Source organism: Filicampus tigris, chromosome 21 (assembly GCF_054856515.1).
Source record: "Filicampus tigris isolate MCC_2025a chromosome 21, RoL_Ftig_1.0, whole genome shotgun sequence".
NCBI classification, from domain to species: domain Eukaryota; kingdom Metazoa; phylum Chordata; class Actinopteri; order Syngnathiformes; family Syngnathidae; genus Filicampus; species Filicampus tigris.
In genome coordinates this window covers 11,501,533-11,525,568 of record NC_141237.1, presented here as the reverse complement: position 1 = coordinate 11,525,568, position 24,036 = coordinate 11,501,533, and the positions used below count along the sequence as shown (strand labels likewise).

Here is a 24,036-nt window from a genome sequence, read left to right as displayed (position 1 = left end):
ACACCGTGTTCACAAACTTTTACTTTGTTACTCTTTCTCTCATCTTTTTCTTCTATTCTTTATGTGCACTCTGAGCACCTCTCATCAGCCATTGTACATCATTATTGGAGGAATCATCTTGCGCAAGAAGCTGACACACTGCAGCTACAGAGAGGAAAACTTACAATATATGCATACTAAAGTATTCTACAGTAGCCAAACTATGAAATTATACTCATAATGACTCTACTCAAGTCCAAGTAACAGGAGGCTATGTACTGTATGTAAAAGTCTACAAAAGTAAATAGTAAACAATTTAAAGTGCTCTCCTTTCAAATATTTATTGGGTTATTGATTCATATCCGAGCTACAAACGAACAATAAGTTCAATTGTACTTGAACCAGTTTCCGGTCTGAAAGATCATGTTACAAAATGTCACTTTGCAGCTGTTTTGCAATTAAATGTTGTGGGGCAAACTTCTCCCGAACCCCGGCGAAGTTTCATCCCAGCAGGCGGGAGTCAAGTCGACAGGGAGCCTCAGTAATGGTGGCCGGCTGATAAACAAGTTGAAAAAGCGCATAGGGGAGTGTGTGATGAAAGGACTGGGAAAAGGAGTGGGGCCATACAGCAGCGGCAGACGACGATAATTAAAGAAGCCATCATCAGCATCATTAATATGCTAGATCTGCTGTGGTCCACTGACTAGTCTAATGGAGAACATGTCATCATCGTCGCCATTAGTGAGAGTAGGACACACACAAATACACGCACTCACAGACTTAATGTTGGGTCATGCCATGATTATCACCATTAAGCCTAGAGTGGGGAGACCCGCATTCTCTGATCGCCGTCCTATGCACATGCAAAGTGTGCAAACACACACACACACACACGTGCGCACGCACGTACGCAGCGCACTCCTGTAGATCTTTAATTCAGACCCTGTGAGTGATAAGTATGCATATCTAAGTGATGTCAGGCCTGTTGGGTCTTTTAATTAGACAGAATGAATTAATGTTTTATAAAAATGTGTTTAACAATAAATGTGTTCATTAATTTGATGAAAGGATGTGCTCTGACGAGCAATGAGTTGAAAAGACTAATGGCTCGTGGTCGTCGTCTCTGACGATTGCAACAACCGGACGACTAGCACTTTTTACGCGTGTCCTCAATTCCATGACTAAAAAGTTCTTCTGTTTGGTCTGTTTGTTTTAGCAGCCTCTAATAATGGATAACATTTGAACAACATCAATTCTACATGCATCGCTTGGAAAAATATGGTTTGTCCCAGAAAATATGAAGGTGGTCCTCAGTTTACGACGGTGCAGCAATCGTACCATATATCGTCGCTGTCCTGTGAAAAACACGTCCAATTTTGGAATTGTTTAAAATGTTCACTTTAATGCGATGTCTGTAACCTGGAAACACCATTTACGTAAAAATAAGAAAAAATAAAAAAAAATGGACATACTGTAAGTGTTTTTCACAGAACAACAATATGATATTTTGATGTTTGGAACAGTGCGTAGAGTAAGAATACGTCGTCCCGTGGCATAAGGAAACACGCTCAGTTACCACCATACATACTAGTATTCATTTCATTGTTTTTATATATCGCCTATAAATGGTTTTACCAATACCAGTATTTTGGATAGTGATGGAACAGAACCGTGACCCAGTGGCGTATTCTTGGCATTGATGGAATTGGCAGATAGCATATTAAGCGTCATGGTTGCTTTGTTGGTAGGTACTGCGCAACTGTATTGCTTGGTTGTGAAATACTGTACATATTTTTAAAAGTCAGTCAAGACAAGTAAACAATTGTTTTAGCCAACAAAAAGAAATCCATCCATTTTCAGTAAAAGGCTTGCCCTGTGCACCAGTCGGATTCAAAATGATAAATACTCTAGAAGCCACTGTAGAGTCCAAATCCTCCACCAGTCAACTTGTATTTTCAAACATAAAAAAAACCCCGAAAGGAGCAGCGGCATCACCAGACTCGCGAGTAAAAGTGTCCCAAATGCATTTTGGTGCCCCTTTTAGCCCCTGTCATCTGCTAAAATATTTGTGCAACAAAACCAATCTAAATGTTAAGCAGATTTGCGTCCTTCCACCCACCCCCGCCTGCAATCGCACCTCCTTTTGCCGCTTTTGACTGCTCCCTCCCTTCTTACGCGCGTACACACACACACACGATTGCGCATCAGCTCACCGCCTCCCTTGACAATGGTGAAAACAGAGTGCTGGTGTGTAATTTAGTCCTAATCACAACATCAAACCGGCGCTGCGATTTACATCCCAGCATCAGCCGACTTTGTCAGACAGTCCGGAGGGAGGTCTTAATGTGAGACCATAGTAATTACTGCCATTATAGCGCGTTACGGCGCTATGTCTGCATGTGCGACGTCAACGTGTGTGTGCGTGTACACTCGTGTTATTGTGGCTGTGCTTTGTGAGTGTGGGTATTGCTGTTTTATTTATTTATTTTTGCTAAACCTCTTCCAAAGCCTACATCATAATTAGCTAGTTGAAAGTTTAGTCACTAAAGATACACCTGATTGCTACTGTCAATCTGTGCATTATATTACTTTGCTATTTCAAGTGGCAATCCACAATTTTAAAAATTTGGGTTTTTTTAATTAAAAAAAAAAAAGCCAGATTTTTTTTTATTTCAATTTCAAGGCTCAGACAAAAATGTGAATCATAAAAACAATTTGGGTTGCCGAATATGATTTTAATCTTTAATCGTTGTGGTTCGTGTGACCCTGATGTTTGCTGAGATGCGTTAGCTTGTTAGCCACCACAATAAGTCAGGACCCAGACTGTGGTCCACAAAAGATAAAGAAGAAAGTATTCCACCGCTGTTAATCTGTCCATTACATTGTTTTAAACTCATTAATGCTATTGGAACACATGTGGACTAATTATTTTCAGCAAATGAAATGCATGCTCAATAGGATTCAGGTCAGGTGAATGACTTGCCCATTGCATAACATCACACTTCTTTGCCTAAAAAAATATTTGGTTTCTTGCATAGTATGCTTTGGGTCATCTGCATTCTGAAGCAGTTTTGGATCATTTGGCTTTATAAGCACATAATATTGGAAACAATTTTACTCTCTTAAAAAGTGGAAGGTAATTACTGATTTGGATGTAAATACCCTCGAATTAAAACTGAAAGACGATGAGAATCATGTTGATGTCCCAATATTTGTGGGCCTGACTGTTTGTCTGACTGCTCATAGTTCTTCAAAAAGCATTGTTTGTCAGCTTAATGGCAGAACACAGAATCCTACGAAGTGCTGTGCTGCACTGTAATTTGATCGAGCATGTTCATCTCTTTCAGCTCGTCCCATCCGGGGTCGCCGCAGTAAGTCCCTTGTTGTGGGTCTAGAATGAGTAGCTTGACTTCAAAACAATGTGATCAGACAAGCAAACAGTTGAAGTGTTTGGTCCGTGTTTGTGGTAATGTCGAATGAAGAAAGCCGATGACAACGCTGTCATGATCTGTTTGCGTTCTTCGGTTTGAAACTGGAAGAGATAGTTTCCTTTTGTTCTGGATTTTGTGTTGATCGGGTTTTTAGATTGTGTTTTTTCTTTGTCTCTTGTTCCAGCCTTCCCTGTGAGCTCGTTATGTCTTTTTCTCTGGCTGGTGTCGTCAGTTCTGCTCCCTGTGTACTGTTTCACCTAATCAGCTCTCTCGCCATCTGCTCGTTTCTTCCACAGGTGTTAGTATGTTTGTGTGTGGTTCCCGATTTCTTTTAATTCTGGATTTGACTGGCTGTGATTGTCCTATGCCACATGTGTTCTCACCTGTCACCTTTGCTCCACAAAACACCAAAACAAAAGCCACGTTTACATGGACACATTTATTCGGATTAAAAGCCTAATCGGAATTTACACACCCTTTCTGAATATTCTGACCCAATCAAGTCCATTCCGATCAAGACTTTATTCAGAACGAGAGAGGTAGTTTGTCGATTGTTAATCCGATTGCCGTGCATGAAAATTCCGACATTTCAGAATAAACCGTCTTTACCGTCTGCGATGTCAATATACCACTTCCGTCATATCGTAGACATCGTTTCTATTATTCCCAGAAGCTAGTACTTTGAGACATATGCAGACAAGCAACATCTGAACTGTTTCACTCTTATTATTGTCGTGATGTATGTGTGTGTGGGTTGTTTTTTTTTTGGGGGGGGGGGGCACTAAAAGGCTGTTTAAAGGCTGTTTCTTCTCATGTTTTCAAGTCTTTGTGGGTAGAACGTGTGGCATATCAAGGTGTTTCCAGGGTGATATTAGCAATGTGTCCCCGGAGTTTAGGCGCCCTAAAGGGTCCTGATTGATAAGAATGAGAAAGTCAGCTGTTTTGCCATCCCATCCCTGTTAACCCCACGCACCATCCACCGTCTTTACTCCTTAAGCACCGCCTAATACCTCATCCTGCTGTTTAGATGTGTGTCAGCAAATGCCACCTGTGTCATTTGTCACTATTACCCAATCTCCAAAACGTGCTCTGTATTGTCTTGTTTGAGGCATGTACTTCTATCAGCACTTTCTTCCTTTTTTTTTTTTTAACTTCATTTCTATGCATTTTATGTTTTTGGCATTTAAGCAACAGCAACGGGCTGCCATGCAATCTGTAACATTAAGCTATTGTGGGATAAAAATCGCCTGCAGGCGCAATAAAGCGTTGTTGTTGTTCTTCCTCTTTATTGCAGGTGGACACGCTCCAGTCCAAGCTGGCGGCATTATGTTCTGACAACGACAACCTTCGCTACGAGAGCCAGCTCGTCGTGACTAATCTCAAACGATGGATCACTGAGCAAAAGTATGAAAACACAATGCAATTACACCATTTGATAGTGGAATCCTGAAAGTTGTTTTGAAAGTGTCTTTCCAGTAGTGCTGTGGCTCTGTCTTAGGTTGTCTTGAGTAGATGCAAAGAATTTGACTTTTTTTCTTTCAGAGCATCTATTAAGAATCTTGTACAGCAGATGAAGGCCCAAAGCCAAGTTTTGCTCAACACCAAGGAAGACAAAGTGTGAGTTTTTAATGTACCAGAAATCAAATTGCACAACTGGGTTTTGTCCACACAAAAAAAAAAGAATATTCACTTTTCTGCATGATGATTTTCCAATACTATTTATTGCGTACACGTAACAAATTGACATCCTCACATTTCATTTTTGTGTGCGCTCTATATTATAACTAAGATAAATCAGTCTAACGGACAGCACTGTGGAGTGTTTGGTTACCTCCTCACAGTCAAAAGGGTCTGGGTGCAAATTTCAGTAGTTAATTTTCTTTATAGAATTTCTCCACTGCTTTTGTGTGTTTTTTTTATACGTACCTTGGCTTCCTCGAACATTCCATAAACATAAACTTTAAGTGAATAGCTCTAAATTTTCCGTAGGCATGATTGCGAGTCTGAGTTATTAGTCCCTATGTGCCCCGAAATTGGCCAGAGACCAATCCATGCTCTAACCTACTTCTCAGCGCACCTTGAATATTTGTGTATGCTAATAGTTCGGAAAATGTTGTGCATTCAAATGTGGCTTTGTACATGTGCTAAAATGATTCAGGTTGTCTATTTTGACGTACTTATACATGACAGTCTTTCTGTCATGCGTGCATCATCGTGACTCACACAGACACATGCACGTGCCACATGCACAGACAGGGCGTGACATATTTGTCTTTTAGGAGATAAAAGCGGTCTAGTCAGACTCTGTCATGGTCGTGTCATGCCCCGCCCCTGCCCTTAATGTGCTATAACCGTCCTAACCCTCCGCTGTGTCGTTGTGCTTTAGCATACAGAATACTGATACTGATAAATGTAATAAATTCGCTCTGAGGCTTTCGTTGAAAAATAAAATGAATGTAAAAAAGGATGATTGGTACCATTTTCCTTTGTCACAATAGCAAAATGCATATGAATAGCCACATGGTTGAGTAATAAATGACACTGCGGACCTAGCATTTTACTGTCATGAAACATGTGTCGGTGTGTCTATGCACTGTTTTTCTGCCACATGTAACACGAGCTTTTTGATCATAATAGCGTCTGTCAGCCCAAGTGTGCATTGTCTGCTTGAACTGAGTGTCTGCATTTTCTTTTGGTTTGTCAGACATCTTCAGGGGGCTAATGATACGCTGAAGGCGGAGGTGAAGCGACTGAAAGAAGTGGCGGCTGGGCAGGAGAAAGAGATGGGCAGCGTCAAGGTGAGATGGCAGAACAGAAAGATGATAGACATTTTTCATAAATGAATGAGTAAATAAATAATCATTTTGCATTCTTTCGCAGGCCCGACTCAAGGACCTCTGTGCAATTCAGGATGAGAAAATGTAAGTCAACTTGTCAATCCATTCTTAAGTCTTGCTATGGGGTGCAACAATTTCAATTTTTTCATGTATTTTTTTTTTAAACTCAGATATGCTCACCACGTTAAAAGACGTGACAACAGTTTGATATTATTTCCTCTTTGCAGAAAGTGCTTTGCACTGTGCTAACAGTTGATGCTCAAGCACTGCAAACTGTGCGTCCATGCCCATTTTAAGACAGCAGAAGAAACACACTGAGGTTCAGAAATGCAAACAAAATGGAAAAGATTAGAAAAGCCCATAGAAGAGCTGCCAACCTATAGAAATCCACTTCCAGAACACTTTGTCTGAATTTCTTTTTAAGATTGGCAAGAGCATTACTGCATCACTGGATTTTCATGACTCGGACCAGCCCACTTTAGTTCAAAACGTTTTGATGAAGTAAAATAGCTTCACCACCCACTAGTGGTGGTGAAATGAAGCCATCTAGAGCAATCAAAAAAATAACAAAACAACTGCTTCATGAAGCAAATTTGAAGCTTCATTTCCCGTCACTACTTACTACGCTCCAACGTCAATTTTTCTATAGTGTTCATATTGTATTCGATCATAAATAGCTGAATGTGCTTAAAAGATCACAATCAGTGTTTATTTGAACACATATGAGAACATAAATAGTTCAAATGGACAAAAAGAAACAAATGGACAAGCAGAGATAACATGAGATGAGACTGTTTAGTCAGCAACATTTAGGCAGCTAACGGTACTTACTGTTTGCGCTCTGATTGAAACCAATTGACACCATTTTTTTTATTTTTTTTGCATTCACGTGAATTACCGTGAATTACATCGACACAATTTACTGGCCAATGATACAAACCGCAGAATGAACTCACAACAGTGTTATACACAGTTACTCTCAGACTCTGACTGTATCAGCATGCCACTGCGCATGTGCAAATTAAGTGAACCAAACTCATGCAAGAGCAGTATAGAAATGCATGCAAATTAGTCAATGGTCAAAATTTTGAATAAAAAAAGATTCATGTCAAATAATTTTTGGGGGTCTTTGGTCAATATTAGTCATTTTTGTGTCATTGGTGCTTCACAACGAGACCTTAGAGAAGCGGCATTCCCAGTATGCTTTGCTGCAGTTATAATTAACACTTGTGACTGTTAATTTAGTGTTTGTACGGCCGAGGTGTACTAGTATCAGGGTATGGTTTCTAGTTGTGTATTAAATTATTGCTGCTTTCGGAATCGAATTGTGAATTCTGCTGGCACCCTAATAAAGATGTGCAGTAAGTGCTCTATATTTTTCAATGGCCTACTTAGACTACACAATGTGAAAGTGTACTTGAAAGCAGTCAGTATTACCACTGAGGCTTTCTTTGCTTATTTGAGGGCCATTAAATTTGCGAAAATTGGCTGTTGCAGAGCTATTGATTATATAAAATATATATATATATATATATATATATATATATATATATATATATATATATATATATATATAAAAAACACCATCCATCCATTATCTATACCGCTTATCCTCACAAGGGTCGCGGGGCGTGCTGGAGCCTATCCCAGCTGTCTTCGGGCAGTAGGCGGGGGACACCCTGAATTGGTTGCCAGCCAATCGCAGGGCACACAAAGACAAACATCCGCACTCATAATCACACCTAGGGGCAATTTAGAGAGTCCAATCAACTTACCATGCATGTTTTTGGAATGTGGGAGGAAACCGGAGTACCCGGAGAAAACCCACGCTGGCACGGGGAAAATATGCAAACGCCACACAGGGAGCCCGGGGCCGGGGTCGAACCCACGACCTCTGAACTGTGAGGCAGACGTGCTAACCAGTCGCCCACCGTGCCGCCACCCCCCAAAAAATAATAAATAAATCGAAAAAAAAATAATTATATATATATATATATATATATATATATATATATGTATATATATATATATATATATATATATATATGAAAACAATTGTTCAATACAGTGTGCACCGAATCGTGACCACTTGTCGAACAATTCGATACAGATGCATATTGTTGCACTGCTACTCGCTATGGTATCGTTTGAAACCGTACACACTGATCTGGCTTGTCTCACTTAATGTATTTTAATATATTGGTAAACCAAGGCAATCAAGAAGATGGAGTAGTCCATTGCATGAAAAGGGAAGGGGGAGCAGTTGAATCGATCATGATAATGAGGGCCCCTGGAAATCTCAGGGCCCCAAGCAGTTGTCTATATTTGCCTAATGGCTAGTACGCCCCTGATTCTAAATCCCCAGAAATCAAAAGATGAGTTCAACATCATCAACATGCTAGAACAGATTGTTTGGCTTTAGAAGTTCCATTTTAATGAAATCAGAATAAACGAAAATTCTAGAAATTGTTCCTTGGGGGGAGCTCAGTTTCTTTGTCTTGATCAAATTACATACTTGCTGCTAAATGTGAGTGATGATTCCCAGTGGCAGTAGCGCCACCCTCTGGGTTGGCCTGCCAAAAAGAGTACAGATCATTTATTTTACGAATCAACTGTTCCAAGCTTTGCAGCTTGGTGCAACAGACCCGATGCCACACATTCGTGCTGGCCACCCACTTTCAACGTGCGCATTTCCCACCATGTCTCGTTGTAACGCAGCATCCTGGCCCGACAATGCCGCTGATGACAATAACAGCAGGAGTGCCAGGCTGTGAATGAAACACCCCGTGGGCTTTGCCACCTGTGTGTGCGTGTCGTGCCGCTTCTCCAATCTGAATATGTGATTCATGCTGGGCCTTTAACAATGATTACACTCCAATCAAGGGCCCATCCTCTTCTACTTGCCACCCCCGTTGGCTGTCAAATAGCATTCATCAATGGCTGGGAGATATATTTATTATGTTCATTAAGGCAATGAGAATGAATGTGGCACAGATGGGAGCTGGATGGAAGTGAGAGGCGTCTGTGTGTGTGTGCGCAGTTGGTGTTCGCGGGGGCACCTGCCTGAAGCACAACTCGCTGTACCCCCAAGTACGACCCCTTAAGGTCTCCCTCATTAACAATAATCGCCCCCACCCTACCATCGCTTCCACACCCTGTTGTACACCCACCAGCCCCACCCCTTCCCCTTAATGAACCACCAGTCCGTGTTTCCAAAACGGATCAGATTTGTTTTGACTGGGGTAAGTTCTCTGCACTATTCAAAGCTGTCAGTCATTTTAATGATATCATTAAGAGGCCGCGACAGGAAGATGAATCGCTTTTCCTTTGTCTTTTGCTCATAATTGCGAACGAGCGAGAGAGAAGAGCAAAAGAGGAGGCAGTTCATATAGATGTAGACATGAGAGGGGTTTGATTGAACGAATATAATAACATGGAAAGAGATAAAAAAAAAAAAAAAAAAATCAGTGAATGAAAACTTCCTCTATAGTGTCTCCTCATCCTTTGTTATGATGAATCTTAATTCATTTCAGTTCATTATCATAACCCCCATTCCCCTACTCCGACACACGCACCCACCCCAAATGCCATATGTATGAAAATCATACGTCTATATGGCAACAGATATGTCGTGTTATTTGCATGGCAGCCATATGCATCCCTTGGATAAATCTTATTACTGGTGGCAAAGGGGGACATCACAGTGTCTGTATCGCTGACAGCAATCAGCCAAATGTGACTTTTTTTTTTTTTTTTGCATTAGAAGGGCCTTTAATAATGCAATGTATGATGATTACATGGCCTGTGCATTCAAGCGGCTTTGGCACCGTGGCTTCATATCACCTGTGGCATTTGCCGTCAGCCCTCACGGGTTACGAAGAGTGATTTAGGATCCATATTTCAATCAATAAATGAAACGTGTGTTGAAAAGAGGAAAGGTTTTTGTGAACACAATTTGAATGCTGGTCAAAGTTAAGTTACTATCCACCCTCTACATGACATATGTCTTCGATTTGTTAAGAATTGGGCAATGCAGACCTTTACGGCAATAATACAATCTCTGCTCCAAGTTACACTCTTAATTATTATGCCATTCATTTCTACGGCTATTTTTACCTGTTAGTACACAGAGTTACACACACCCCAAAAAAATAAATGAATAAATCACTGCCTGTTAAAGATGGAATTTTCTCATATTTTTGATGGGTTATTGTTGTATATCACCAGCATTGATTTTAAAAAAATGTGAATTAGTAGTCATCCTGGCATTGATCCACATTTGAAATTTGCACTAGGGTCTTATTGTGTGTAAAAGGGAATGCTGTAAACGGAAACAGGGTCGTGAATTTCCCACAAAACACTCACTTCTCTGTTGTCCATCCATCCATTTTCTGTACCGCTGGTCCTCATTAAAGTCGCAGGTGAGCTGGAGCCTCTCCCAGCTAACTTCAGGTAGAAGAACGCTGAATGCGGGAGAAATCCGAAGTACCCGGACAAATGTTATACAAGCACATAGAGAACATGTTATTTTAAGGACCTACTGACAAACCGTGCTAGTACTTTGCAGTGAAAAAAGTGGTCATCAATATTGAAGGAAGAACAGCTCTAATGTCGTTAATTGCGCAATTATACACTCTTCCAACTGCAGGGTTCCAAACTAACCCAAAATGGGTGAAAAGCTAACCCAGCGCTGAGTCCAAAAGGGACTGAGACGATGCTGTTTTTTTTATACTCATGCACATTGGTTTGAGGATTTGACCCAGAGCATTGGGTATTGGTTGCAGTAATGCGTAAAAACTCCCCATACTGATGAGTTAAAGCTACAAAGAAACGAGTTACCAGTTTATCCGTATAGCTGTGGTTAAAAATTGGATTAATTGTTTTTCCAACATTTTATAAAAAGAAGCCATTTTACCCTGTCCTTGCAGCAAGTCTCTCGCATGTTATGTTTGGCAAAGTTTTGACACCGGATGCCCTTCCTGGCACACTCCACCCATTTTTATCCAGGCTTGAGACCAGATGTGTGAATCAGACTAATGTGTAAAGGGTCTTTCCGAGGGACCCAACTGGATCTTACCGTTCGCACTGACCAGGTTTTAAAGCCCAACCCTGTGTCCAAGATCAGAGGTGTTACCCACTAAACCAACCAGCCACCACCACCGTTTTCTAAGAATGTTACATTAAATTTACTTCAACTTCAATACACAACAACACAAAACAGTGACCATCTTCAGCCTGCCCAAATATAATCATCAACCCAATCTGCTGGTCAAAATAATTAACCCAACCTTGGTCAAAAGTAATTTGTTCAAAAGTTTAGTGGGTTAGTGAAACAACACAGATTTTTTATTTTTTTTGTCGTGTAAAATAAAGTTTCCTTCGAAACAAATAGTCAATTGTCCTAAAGATGAAAACGTGAAAATTTTGATTTGCCCACTTACTATGTTTTGAAATTCTTGACTGCTACTTTTTCTATTGTTTGAACTCATTCAGTATTTGTCTTCAAATCTACTAATCTAAATTCTCTTTTTTTTTTTTAGCTCTAAAGTTCCTGCTTTCAGCCACATCAATTATGTAACTTTTAATTAAATAAAATGATACATTATTAAATCCTTTAACAAATCCAGCATTTTCTCATGTCACCTCAAAGTAACTCCCAAAAAATAAAAAGGACCATTGCAAATTGATATGCAGGCGATGATGGAAGGCGAGGCTGTTGATTATTTGCTGCTGGGATCACTGGCTCAGTGGCTGTGACACAACCCATCAGGGGGAAGCGCTCATCACGCGCGCCCTGCTAACGATGTGCTTCCAATTAAGAGCACTCTGTGATCACAGCAGAGGATTTGTGTAAACAGAGAAGCGATGTGGCAGACGAACAGAGCGGGAGATAAGGGAGAGTCAAGCCTTGCATAAAATATACAGCCGTGTGAAAGCAGTAAATAAGAAAGATGCAAGGGAGATTGGGGAGGTGGGGGGGGGGTGCGTTGGAGAGTTTATTGCCTAGTTTAGAGAATATGGCGGCTAGGCGTTGACACTAATGACTGTAATTACAGACACACTGATTGGGTTAAGCAGCTAATTACACACATCCATGTTTGCGTTTAAACGCAGCAGCAGATGTTTACACAGGCGTTTCGCCAAGCATGGCTACTTCTTCACATAAATCTCACACAGTTGTCTCTGCTCTGGCTAGGTCTCATCATCTGCTCAGCTCCACATTAGCATCTGGGAAGGCCTTTATATCATATGGTTATTTTGTGTTTGCACATCTGCAAAGTCTGCTAAGATGGAAACCGTTGGAAAGACGTACTGCATTTTGGAGAGGCAATTTAACAGATCAAAGTAAATGTGTGCAATTCCGCTTATGGCTGTTGGGTGTGCAATAATTATGGTGTGAAATTAAAAGATCTGGAAGGGTCAGTTGCAATTATTTTCCGTTTTATGAATGTCATTTGCAGAAAATTTGGTTTCGTCTTTCAAAACTATTTGCATTTGCCTGGCTAAATTAGTTTGTTGCTTAATGGGGAGTGATTCAAATTATATTCTGTCAAATGGGGGGGATTTTATTTATTTCTTTTCTGACGACGAGGTCCATTTTCTGTTTGTATATGCAAAGACAAGCTAAGATTTACTAAATATGAATATAAACATTAGCAAGGAATGCATTGCTGACTGTGGTTGTTGCAATGTTTTCTTTCCCCTTCTTTAGTATAACACTTAGCTCATACAAATGTTTTCACTTGCTCATTTTCTTTTTTTTTTTTTTTGCAGTGAAACAAGTTCAGAGTGAGCAGATGCTGAGTTTATTATAAATGTTGGTTTTTGAGATGTTTCTAATATAGCCGGTCCCCGTTTAGGAAGTAAACACCCTTCAGTATGATGCACTGCAATTCTGCATCAATGCAACCACTGTAATGAACATTGTTGAATGAATCCATCAACCAATAAACATGCAACAATGTTATCTCGAAAAAAGCCTTTAAAGTATTATTTTAATTCTAATGTTAAGTTTGACTGATTTTATATTTGTGAACTTGATGAAACAACAATGTCCTTTATTAGCATTTCGATGGGCTTGTGCGTCTTATCAAGTGAAGCAAAAAGAAGCATCCTCGCCTCGCAGAATTTCCCATCTTGCTCCTTTACCAGTACATTAACATAGGGGAGGTACAGTGGTACTTTAATGGCCTAAGAAGTCTTCAATAAAGTATTTAGAGGGTTTTTTCCCCCCTCTCAGTGCTAACTGGACAGGTTCACTGAGGCATGAAAGAAGGAACGCAAAAGCGAGAGCAGTGCGCGCTTCAGCCCGTACAGAGCACCATTATCCACTGTCGTTAATTTAATAGGCATTTCTTCGTCGGGGCCTGGCTCTGAAAATAGCAGAATTTCACATTTGTTTGTCCTCTCCCCCAAAAAAATGTTTTTTAATAAACAGTTAAAATCTTAAATGGCTTCTTGTACTGTTAATGTTCCCCTGCATGTCTGCGGTTGCGCTCATTTTGCTCTCGGTAACGCTGTAGTGCGATTTAATGATTTCTGGAAACCATTTGCTAACCCATCTTTGGATTCGGTAATAAGGTCTTATGAACGTGCTTATAATGACGATCATACACAGACATTTTTTTTTTCTTGCCCCAGATTTGCAGGATGTTTGATTGAACGTGCTCCGCAAATGTACGCGGGTTAAAAGTTTGTCTTGATTGCATAAAGTGTGAACAACTTTAGTAAGGTTAGAGTTATAAAAGATGTATAAAGTACTTATATACTACTTTATAAATGGGTTAATGATGGAGTTGTAAAGACTTTCAATCATGTATGAACAGCCACAAATGACCTTTCTTAAACCGCAGTCACATACACAAATATATACATATATATATATCATTGCTGTCCTGTGAAAAAAATAATCTCCAATTTTGGATTTTTTTTTTTTTTTTTTAAATTTTCACATTGTGACGTCTGTAACTCTGAAACACGGTTCATGGTAAAATAAGAAAATGAAAAAAATGGAAATAAGTGTTTTTCACATGATGATGATGTATACTATGTATGTTTAAAAAAATTTATATATATATATATATATATATATATATATATATATATATATATAATTGTTTAAACATACATAATATACAAGTACATATACATAATATACATACTATACAAGCAGTATAATATGTAACATAAAGCTATTGGGGTTTTATTACATGTTTATGAAATAGCTATTAATGATTTTGTAAACCTCCTTTAGATTTGTGTATGTTCAAATATCACATGCAATTTCAGCCTGGATAAGGAGACTTGTGTGGCCTTGAATTTGGGCAGACTGGCCGACATGCAGACCAAACTACAGTGCAACATGGACGCCATCAGTCTGCTAAATCAACAGGTGAGTCCACACACATACACACCCACGCATACACAAACATTACCTGGAATACACAAAAACACTGCAGCCCTCCTGCTGTTGAGCTCACAAAGAAAAAGACTTCATAGGTCCAACTTTCAAAAAAAAAAAAAAAAAAAGACAGCAATTTCCTTTTCCGATGATAAAAGGTAAGGGTGTGGCGTTAGCTGTGCAAGGAGGTGGAGGAAAATAAGAGCAAATGGAATCGGGGAAAAAGCTGTGACGTCTCTTTCTACCAGTAAATGATTTCCCTTTGATGAAAGTGAGATAGCGGTGTATATCAATACTGCTGTGCCGATCTCCCCATGACAGCATAGAGAGATGGCCTGCTGTGATAAAACAATGTAGGGAGAGGGCGGGGGGCTAACACATAGGAATATTCTCAGGAAAGAGCTGACATTTTTTTTTCAGTGTGTTGAACTTCACAAGAATCAACAAATCACCAAAGGAGGACAAATCAAACGTACTCGTCAGCCCACTCAGTTCTCCTAAAAGGAACTGCGGGGCCTGGGGAATCGCTCGTCTGACTTTGGTGTAGTTTTGTGGACCGGCCCGCTGACTGACAGCAAGACTTGTTGAAGCATGTGTTGAATTTCTGATGTGCATTTTCACTAACATGCAAATGTGGTGGTATATGTACACGCAAGGGAGGAGCTATAGAACAGGAAATGGAATCCATACGTTTGAAATGTTCCAAGGGTACATGATTTACCATGTGAAGGATTTGGGCAGCTTTTGAAAAAGTTTCATTTATGGATGCAATTGTTTCTCAAATGATTCGCATAGAAACAGAGCTGCAAATATGCCTGAAAAAAGACTATCATAGTTTTATGTTGGAGAAGTATACCAGCACATCCTTATAAAGTATATTTGAACTGTAGTCACCCAAGAGCAAAACTAAATTCCGTGAGCAAGATATTCGTAGATAGCTATCCGAGCGACAACATCCTGCGACATTATGTAGTCTGTTTATGTGCCGGTTATCACAACCTAACGCCAAGACCTCCAACACAAATTCAGATATTTTCTGAAGATAACGCAACAATCGCCAGCTAAGCTAGTCAACAGCTAACATCAAGCAACAAGCTTCATTTAATGTTCAGTAAAATGTAGCTTAGCTCACTACATTTTCCAAGTAGCTTGCACCGGATATATAGCTTTTCCGGTCGCAGTTGCATGAATAGAAAATTGCTTTTCTTTCCCCTCGGTAGCTACCAATTTATGAGTAGAGAAACTCAGTGTGAAAGTAGTGTTATTTGAATTTGACCGACCAAATCTGTTTGCCTTGTTTAGGGACACATTTTCTGACATAAACAACTCCCCAAAATTATTTGGTTGTGTAATTTCACACCTGATAGGGAGCCACTCCAGAGAAGCAACTATTAAAAATCAGTTTTCCATAATGTGTCCCCTTTAAGTGTCTGCTAAAGAAAATTATGTATTTTTTTTTTTTAGTGTCATACGAGGATGGAAAAAGCGTTGCTTTTGACAGATGTTCCAAAAGCACACACTACAAATGAGTGCCATGCAAAACAATTTCACAGCGACTTTTCTTTTAGACAGCTGGCGGCTGTTTTCCATGTTTTGTCAATGTTTTCTAATCTGCGTTTAAATATTTGAATGAAAGTGCAAACGCACTCCTTTCGCACACACGCATAAACCCTTTCATCCCAACACAAGCACGTGAGTTCACACACGTTTTTTGTGAGGGATGAGGAGACGAGCTGTGATTTTGTTTCATTTCACCACCTCAGCAACCCTTGTAATTAGAAATATTCAAAGATGAGGAAAATTAAAATACACAGCTAATTATAAGTGTCACCATCATTTTTTTTTCATCCCCAAATTTGATTGGATGTTTTCCTGTCAGAGCGACTAAATACTCCTTAAGCGCCTTTGGCTGGTTTTGACACATCGTGTCATTGGCTCCTCAAGGGTTAAGCCTAAAACCCGAGTTATTTGGAGTCATCAGATTAGTGTGTGTATGCGTGCTAGGGTAATATTAGTGGAACCTCACAGAAACGTCTTTCCCCATCTCTGTACACAACACACGCGGGGACCGAATTTATGACACACATGATGATGTACGCAGCTGTCATTATCCGGCATGTCTCTTTGTCTCTCCTCTCCTTTAATTTCTTATTTTACTTTCCCTCACTGCTAAAAATACATTATTTCAAATTGCTTTCTCCCTTTTATCTGCCATATTACAACTTTCAGACTGCCACTTGAGCAATGTAATTACCCTGCTCTTACAACAAATGCCAAATGTTTGCACTTTTTAAACTCACGCTCCCCCTCGTGAATGGTTGAATGTTCTGAATCCTTCAATTTCGACAATCTGACAATCTATTGTGACACAGAAGCATTTATTGTTTTTTGTTTTTTGTCAAGGATGTTTTGTGTTAAATTGTCCTCTCATGATTGCTCAAATGGGTTAGTTTTATGTTGAGATTTACCGGTACATCACAGTGTGACTCCCGTAAGCATCCATATAACGCTGTGAGCGCACACACATACCCGTGCAATTTTCCATTTCTTTTTTCCACATGCATGAAGGCAAGTGTGAAACGGCAATTAAGCACATAATGGGATGCCAGCAAGTTCATCGCCATACTGTTGCTGATTTTCTGATGATTGATTTTTAACCGTGACTTTGAATTCCATTTTTTAATTTGGTTGATTGGATTTAATTGTGCGGATGAAGTATCCCACAAGTTGTTCCTTCAAAAATATTGTGATGGACCTTGCTGAGGTCTTTCTTTGTTTCCCTTCTCTCCCCCTCTCCAGTTAAACGCTCTGAGCGAGGAGAACAAGCACTTACGTAGGCAGCCGGAGCAAGAGAGGGGCATATGCACACAAATGGAGCGCCACCTCCTTCATGCTCCCTAGTACCCGCCCACCTCTCCTCGCCATCTCCTGTCCTTCATCCCTTCCACCTTGATCCTCCTCCTCCTCCTCCTCCTCCCAACCTGAAACAAGCGACAAGGGGCATCTAAAACCCAAGGTGAGCCCAGTGGAGTGAAGCTAGCTAGACTAGGTGAATCCCAGGCTTTGAACGAAGCCGTACAGGCGAGGCCCCCTCCCCTCTGCTCCCCGGGAGAACTCAGACCGGTGAGGGAGCCGACCAAATAAAGCCCGCCGAACACTTTGACCTGTCATGACTTTTTGACCTCCAGCTTCTCACCGGGGAGCATGCTCAGTATGAGGTTAATGTCCTACAGGTCAAAGTCAAGTCCCGGGGTGCTAGTCGCCTGAAGGAAGGAATATAGGGTTCTCCAGAACCGGCGGATTGTGGGATTCCCTTAAATCTTAAAAAGATTACCTTGAACCATCTACTTCCTGAATTTGGACATTCCTTAGTATGCATTTACTATAGATTAAAACTCCAACCTGATTTACCTGACATACAATGAACATGTCAAAATGGATGAAAAATCCTAATTTGGATCTGTATCAAAATTAGCTATGGTTGAATTGCATTATGTCATTAAAATAAATATATTACATTTATCAATGAAAAAAAAAAGAAGAGAAATAATATTCCTAGATTTACACCTTCAACCAGAATGCGCCATAATGTAATGGGTTCTTTCTTGTTCTGAAATATTTTTAAAATCTAGCACAGTTAAAAAGTTCATTTGTGTCTGCACGTTTGTTTTATGTTTATGACGAGTGGTCCACATGGAAAGAAAAACATTATTTAAATTCTGAGGATTAACAAAAAACATATTTCTGCTCTTTATGTTCCGTTATGTTTTGGAGTATTACATTGTGCGATAATGTTACAAGAATAAAGTTGTTGTTTCCTTTCTGGGAAAAAAAAATATTCATAGTCAGAATTATAATGCAAACAACAGTCTGAGCTCCTGCCGCTCTCAAGAGGTCAGATTATATAAAATATTTCTTTTAAATATTTCTGGTCAATAATAGTAGAAACCCAATTAAGGAGGTCATTTTGTCGCCTTAAGTTCATCGTTGAGTTCAAATGTAAATGTTGCACAATCATGGTTAACTGTTCAAACTAACTGGTGCCAAACTGAGAATGTCATCTTTGCAGAATGTCCATGTTCTTACTGTATACTAAAGTGTAAATTGACAACAGTCCCCGTTCTAATGCTATACGCATGGTTATTACTAATTCATATTTGGACTATTTGCATAATGATATGACTTTGCTTGTCATAGGAGTTCTTTATTATTATTTTATTTTATTATTATAGTTCTTTATTATTTATTGCTTGGGCTTTAATGAGCCCAGTGGTCCAAGGGAGAGGTTAACTTTAGCACTGATGAATGTCTACCGCACTTGAAATGAGGTCTGTAGCACATGTGGACTGGCAACACGCTTGCAGATGGTACTGCAGCCAAGCGCCATGTGTCCTGCATCTACTGCGGTCACTGCGGCTTTGTGCCCTGTAATCACGACATTGTGCGAGCGCATTCTGCTGTAAGCGCCATTGAGTGCTTGTTTTAGATTCACTTTCAAACTGTCAATAGAAAAATATCTTCTTTGCTTTTTCGATGCCTGGACGTGGGTTGCGATAGCTGGGGAAAAAAAAAAAAAAAAAATCAAGCAGATGCAATTGAAAACCATCTTGCACTTATCTCATTGTAAATCCTGCTAAAACATCAACTAATAATGAAACTATTGAGAATGACTTCGTAAATCGGATTAATGGCACATTTGACTTCACTTCACCTCTCCTTTGTTTGCATACATTCTTGTGCGATGTGTTTACTGTGTCCGCTAGTCCAGACAAGCCAAGCCACGACAAAGCAAAGGAAACATGCACAAACCTGAACTTTTGATTGAAAAAAAAAAAAAAAAACACCATTATACTGTGATAATGAGGTAGTGTAGGTGAAAGCAAGCTCCAGACCACAAATGGCATCCTCATCTCACTAGCCCCCTCCCTACATACACACACACGCACACACCTGTCTTCCACTTTTTTGAATCCTCTTGGTTCTGTGCAACTTGTATAGTCAGTTATCACTTCCAGCATTTTAATGATTTCAAGCAGAACCTTGTCCTTGTTAGCTTGGTTTTTCCTCATTTGCCATGTCACACTTAAAGAAAAGAAAGAACATAGTCTTCTTTAAAGTGCAAGCACAGTTCTAGTTTTGCACACACACTACCAAACAAGCACAGAAATGGCAATGTCATTAAAAATAAAACCACTGGCTTAAAAAAAAAAAAAAAAAACTCCCAGGACCAAGGGGCGTGTCAGCGGCACGGCGGTGAAAAGAGTCCCCCTGGAAACAATGAGGAGAATGATCATTTGTTGTTCTTGAAAACCCGGTGAGGTTTCACAGAGGTTAAGCTTCCCTTTGATGTGTTTTTAACTCGTTTCAGCTCTGCAGAGGGATTAGTCAGCCTCTCTCTGTCTCTCTCACACACAAACACATGAAATGCACACTTTTTGCACCCACACTCTTAATTTCCACACCGTGCGCTCTTATCGCACAAAGACGCAAGCACAGAACAGGATCCTTCTTAACCTAATTTCATCAAATGAGCGTGTGTGCTACTCTTAGCACCGTACGTGTGGTCCTTCGTGCTTAAATAAGCAAAACACTCCAGTCGGTATTTTCTGTCTATACTGAGTAAGAGTAGGGGCTGAATTTTCACAGCAAATCACTTCCTCACACGGTTTACCTAAAAGCATCCATCCTTCATTTGTCTACTGTTTGTCCTCATTTGAGTTGCGGGTGAGCTGTAGCCTATCCTCGCTGACTTTGCTAAAAGGTGCAGTACAACCTTGATTGATCGCCAACCAATCACAGTGCACATAGACACTCCCACTCAAATTCACACTTATGGAATGTTCGATTGAGCATGCCTGTTTTTTGAAATGTGGACCAAAGTACCACGCGCAACTCTACTCCAACATACGGAGAACATGCAAACTCCAGGAAGGCCAAGATTTGAACCCCAAACTTCAGAACTGCGAAGCAGACGTGCTAACCACTGTGTCTCAATGCTGCCATCACCTAGAAGCATTCCAATTAGTGGGGCACCTAGGTCTATAGGGCATGACCGGACCTGTGCGGCCGCAGGCAGGATCTGCCCTTCGCTTGCCACTGAGCCGACCACAGTTTTCAGGTCAAATATGTTTTAGTAATACTAACTGTACTCACTAGTGTAATGTTGTTTTTGCTTAGATTTTGTATGCATGTTTTTCTGATACCACCAAAGAAGAGAACCACTGATGACAGAATTGTGATAATGACCATAGAACTAGAAACAGAGCTTAATGGTAGTGCAGCAACTAAAGTGACTATACTGTATGTTTCTTTCCTACTCTCTACGATATGACCATTGTGTTTAGATTTTAAGCTTCTACACTCAAATTTCTGCCATGTTATCGAGTCTGTTGCATCAGAACAGTTAATTTATTGGTCATTTGCAGTTGCCAGGGTTATTCAGGGTCCATTGGGCCAACATCCGTTCACGTTCTCTCACTAGAAAAATAAGAGTAATGCACATGAAGGCACATTATAATTACCGACGTATGATTTTGTCATTGTTAAACTTGTTTTTCCTTTGATGGGTTACATATCAGGTGATTTTCTGCCCTTGTCCCGGAGATTGAATGTTTGCATTCCGGAGTGAATGCAACAAATTGTGAAGAGTGGAAGGACTGTTTCCAAGATTAGGCTCAGTACGTAAAATGAAAGACCTTGAGCCGTTTGAGGGAAAAGAAAAAACCATACAGCTTTGCCACTGGTAGAATTGGGGAATTAGATTTGGAAGGAGCGTAGAACAGAGTGACGGAAAGATGCAGAAGGACACAAACCTAACAAAGGAAGGGAGGTTAAGGCAGTACCGGGGTTGTAATATGACTTTAGGATAAATATGATGAGAAATAAAAGTGAAAGGTGAGTCTAGCACGGGGATGAGAGCCTGGATGCTTAGCGAGGGAAAGCTGAGAAATGAGCTGAACGAGCAAAGGAAAGGCTCGTAGAAGATTTGGGGTGTATGTGGAAGGGGAGCATATTGTCCTTATCGGCCTGCTCCAGAAAGCCAGCTCCCTAATGGGGCCTGTGTGAAGGGGAAATGAGGGCTAGGCCTGATGCTAGCTGATTAGCCATCAACTCCCAACACCCATAAATGACTGGAAGGGAGGGGGAAGTTGGAGCACAATGTATACTGAAGGTGAGTCACCGTCATCTTCTGAATTGACTCGCACTTTATGAACACAGGCTTTGGCCATTTACTTTAACCTTGAAAGGGAAGGCCGCTGAGAACCAGGATGTAGATGCAGGAAGAGTGCAAGCGGAGGAAATAATGAGGACTGCATAAGGGAGAAAAAAAAAGGGCTGCAGGAGGTGTTGGGAGGAGGAGACATCAAAAAGAGTCTTCACGCTCCTTATTAGAGGAATAATGAAATTTGCCTTTTAGCTAATGACATTTCAGGACAGCTCAGGTACTTTGTGCATAATAGATTATAATAATGTCTCCCACCTGCTACTTGCGCTCAAAGTCACACACACGCAGACGCCTGGGCACCTGGACACAAGGACAACACATGCGAAGTGAAAAGATGCAAGGGTGTCCCCGTTTGAAATTCAACTAGTCTCAATGTCCTTTTTTTTTCCAAATCCTACACCCTGAATTCATTACTGTCTGTCTCTCGCAGACACACAATCATATTCATCATGTTGCAGCTGCCTCATTTACCTTTCACCCTCAAATTCTATCCGAGGGAGGCCCAATATGGCAGCAAGTGACCTTCATCAGTCTGCTTTTGTTCATTGTCAGTTCCATACTCACTGTATTTGTTTTATTCTCTCCACGAGTGACACATTTGCCCTCCCATTTTTTTCTTCCCCTTTTTAAGTCTTTCAACGACTCCATCACACACATAGCGTTCCATTATGGTCCATTTTCTCTATTTCCTGCTTTGTCCCTTCTTTCTCTCTTATTTTTTTTTCCCCCATCATTTCTTTTATCTGCCACTCATTTCTCATTACGTCCCTCTCTCCTTTTTCATTAGCATACAGAGTAAGAAGATGGCGCCTCGAGGTAATCTGCTCGAGCCGTCGCTTGACAAAATGGAGGGCGTCATCGGAGGTCGCGGCGCTGTCACCAGCCGTCCAACCTCCGCTGATGACTCGCCTGTCTCGATGCACGCGTATGCTGCGCACAGGAGCGAAAGACGCTAACACATACCCATAATCAGGTGTGACACATCGCAGCTTAAATGCTCCTATCTCACCTGACAGCTCGTACACGCCAACATGCCCGGAACGCTCGTGCTGTGGACCGCTGCGAAGAAAACACACGTTGACAAGTAGCTCAGTAGAATCCAACAGAAACGCGAATATGGCTTTAATAATAAGTATAAAAGTATTTTCTAATTCAAACAGTATGCAAACAAGAAAACTGAAAAGTTAGAAATCAGACATACTACAACTGTGTCAAACATGATTATGATGTTAGAGTCTGAGATGCAATCATGGGTGGAGAGGGAATACAGCAAGGGGCTCGGCACGCTGCCTTGGGGGACCCCATGAGGGTGAGGAAGGATGAAGTATGGTCACCTACACATACCCAATGTGATCTGTCTGCCAGGAAATTGATGATCCACCAGCACAGGTACAGGCAGAGGTCATTCACTCGAGCATTTTTCCTCTCTTTCAATCAAAGTCAGCAAACACCCGATTCGTGGATGTCTCTGTATGTTTATCCTGAGCGATTTTGCTCCACGTGATTTGAGGCAGTGGCTAGAGGGCGTTAGGGCCTTGAAAAGCACAAAAATTAAATAATAAAGATAAAATACTTGAATAAAAATGTGAGCAGGATAAATATTATACAGGTATTGATGAGTAAAATCATTTTATCTCCGGTTTACTTGCAGTAAAAATATAACCAATAGACTAGTTAAAAGTGCGACGTGTAGTTGGTCCCCGTGCGATACTTGCTTGAATTCCCCCACCAATAGAGTTACCGTTAAAGCCGATATCATTTCCTGTCTGACAGGAACTTGCCCCATCAAGTATGGCCACCACATTGACATGGCACCCCCAAGCAAAAATTTTACCAGCCGCCAGTGGTGTTAATAATGATGTGTCTTCTGTGGAAGCTAACTGTTCCACTTATACGTACCTGTTTTGAAAATGTAAAAAACAAAAAACAAAACAAAAAACTCTGCACCAAACCAGCCAGCCAAAGTTTTAGTTGGCCTAGCCTAATAAAGTCAATTTTTTTCTTGAAAAGTGTGCTTCAAAAATAATTTTTAATCATCTCCAACATTGTCCTCGCCTGTAAATCAATCTTATGTGCACACTCTACGCACAACCAATCAGAGGGATAGTCATAGCTGAACCAATGACGGGACAGAGAAATGCTGAAGTCATTGAGGATTTGTGT

General features: G+C 40.5%; 1 protein-coding gene across 4 annotated transcripts in view; it reads left to right on the top strand.

Moving 5' to 3' along the window:
* Nucleotides 1–24,036, top strand: part of LOC147127617 (uncharacterized) — a 163,589-nt gene that overhangs the window by 80,884 nt on the left and 58,669 nt on the right. For 2 of the 4 annotated variants that reach the window (XR_015084289.1, XR_015084288.1), the window contains exons 20-25: nt 4,705–4,814; nt 4,953–5,027; nt 6,115–6,208; nt 6,291–6,331; nt 14,537–14,639; nt 17,448–17,664. Coding sequence is in view for 1 of the 4 variants with exons in the window: in XM_086020952.1 (XP_085877078.1) it covers nt 4,705–4,814; nt 4,953–5,027; nt 6,115–6,208; nt 6,291–6,331; nt 14,537–14,639; nt 17,448–17,549 (525 nt within the window). In the remaining 3 variants the exon portion in view is untranslated. Of the gene's footprint in view, nt 1–4,704; nt 4,815–4,952; nt 5,028–6,114; nt 6,209–6,290; nt 6,332–14,536; nt 14,640–17,447; nt 18,398–22,660; nt 22,760–24,036 lie in introns of those variants that run through there. The other 2 variants (XR_015084290.1, XM_086020952.1) reach the window with 2 other exon arrangements.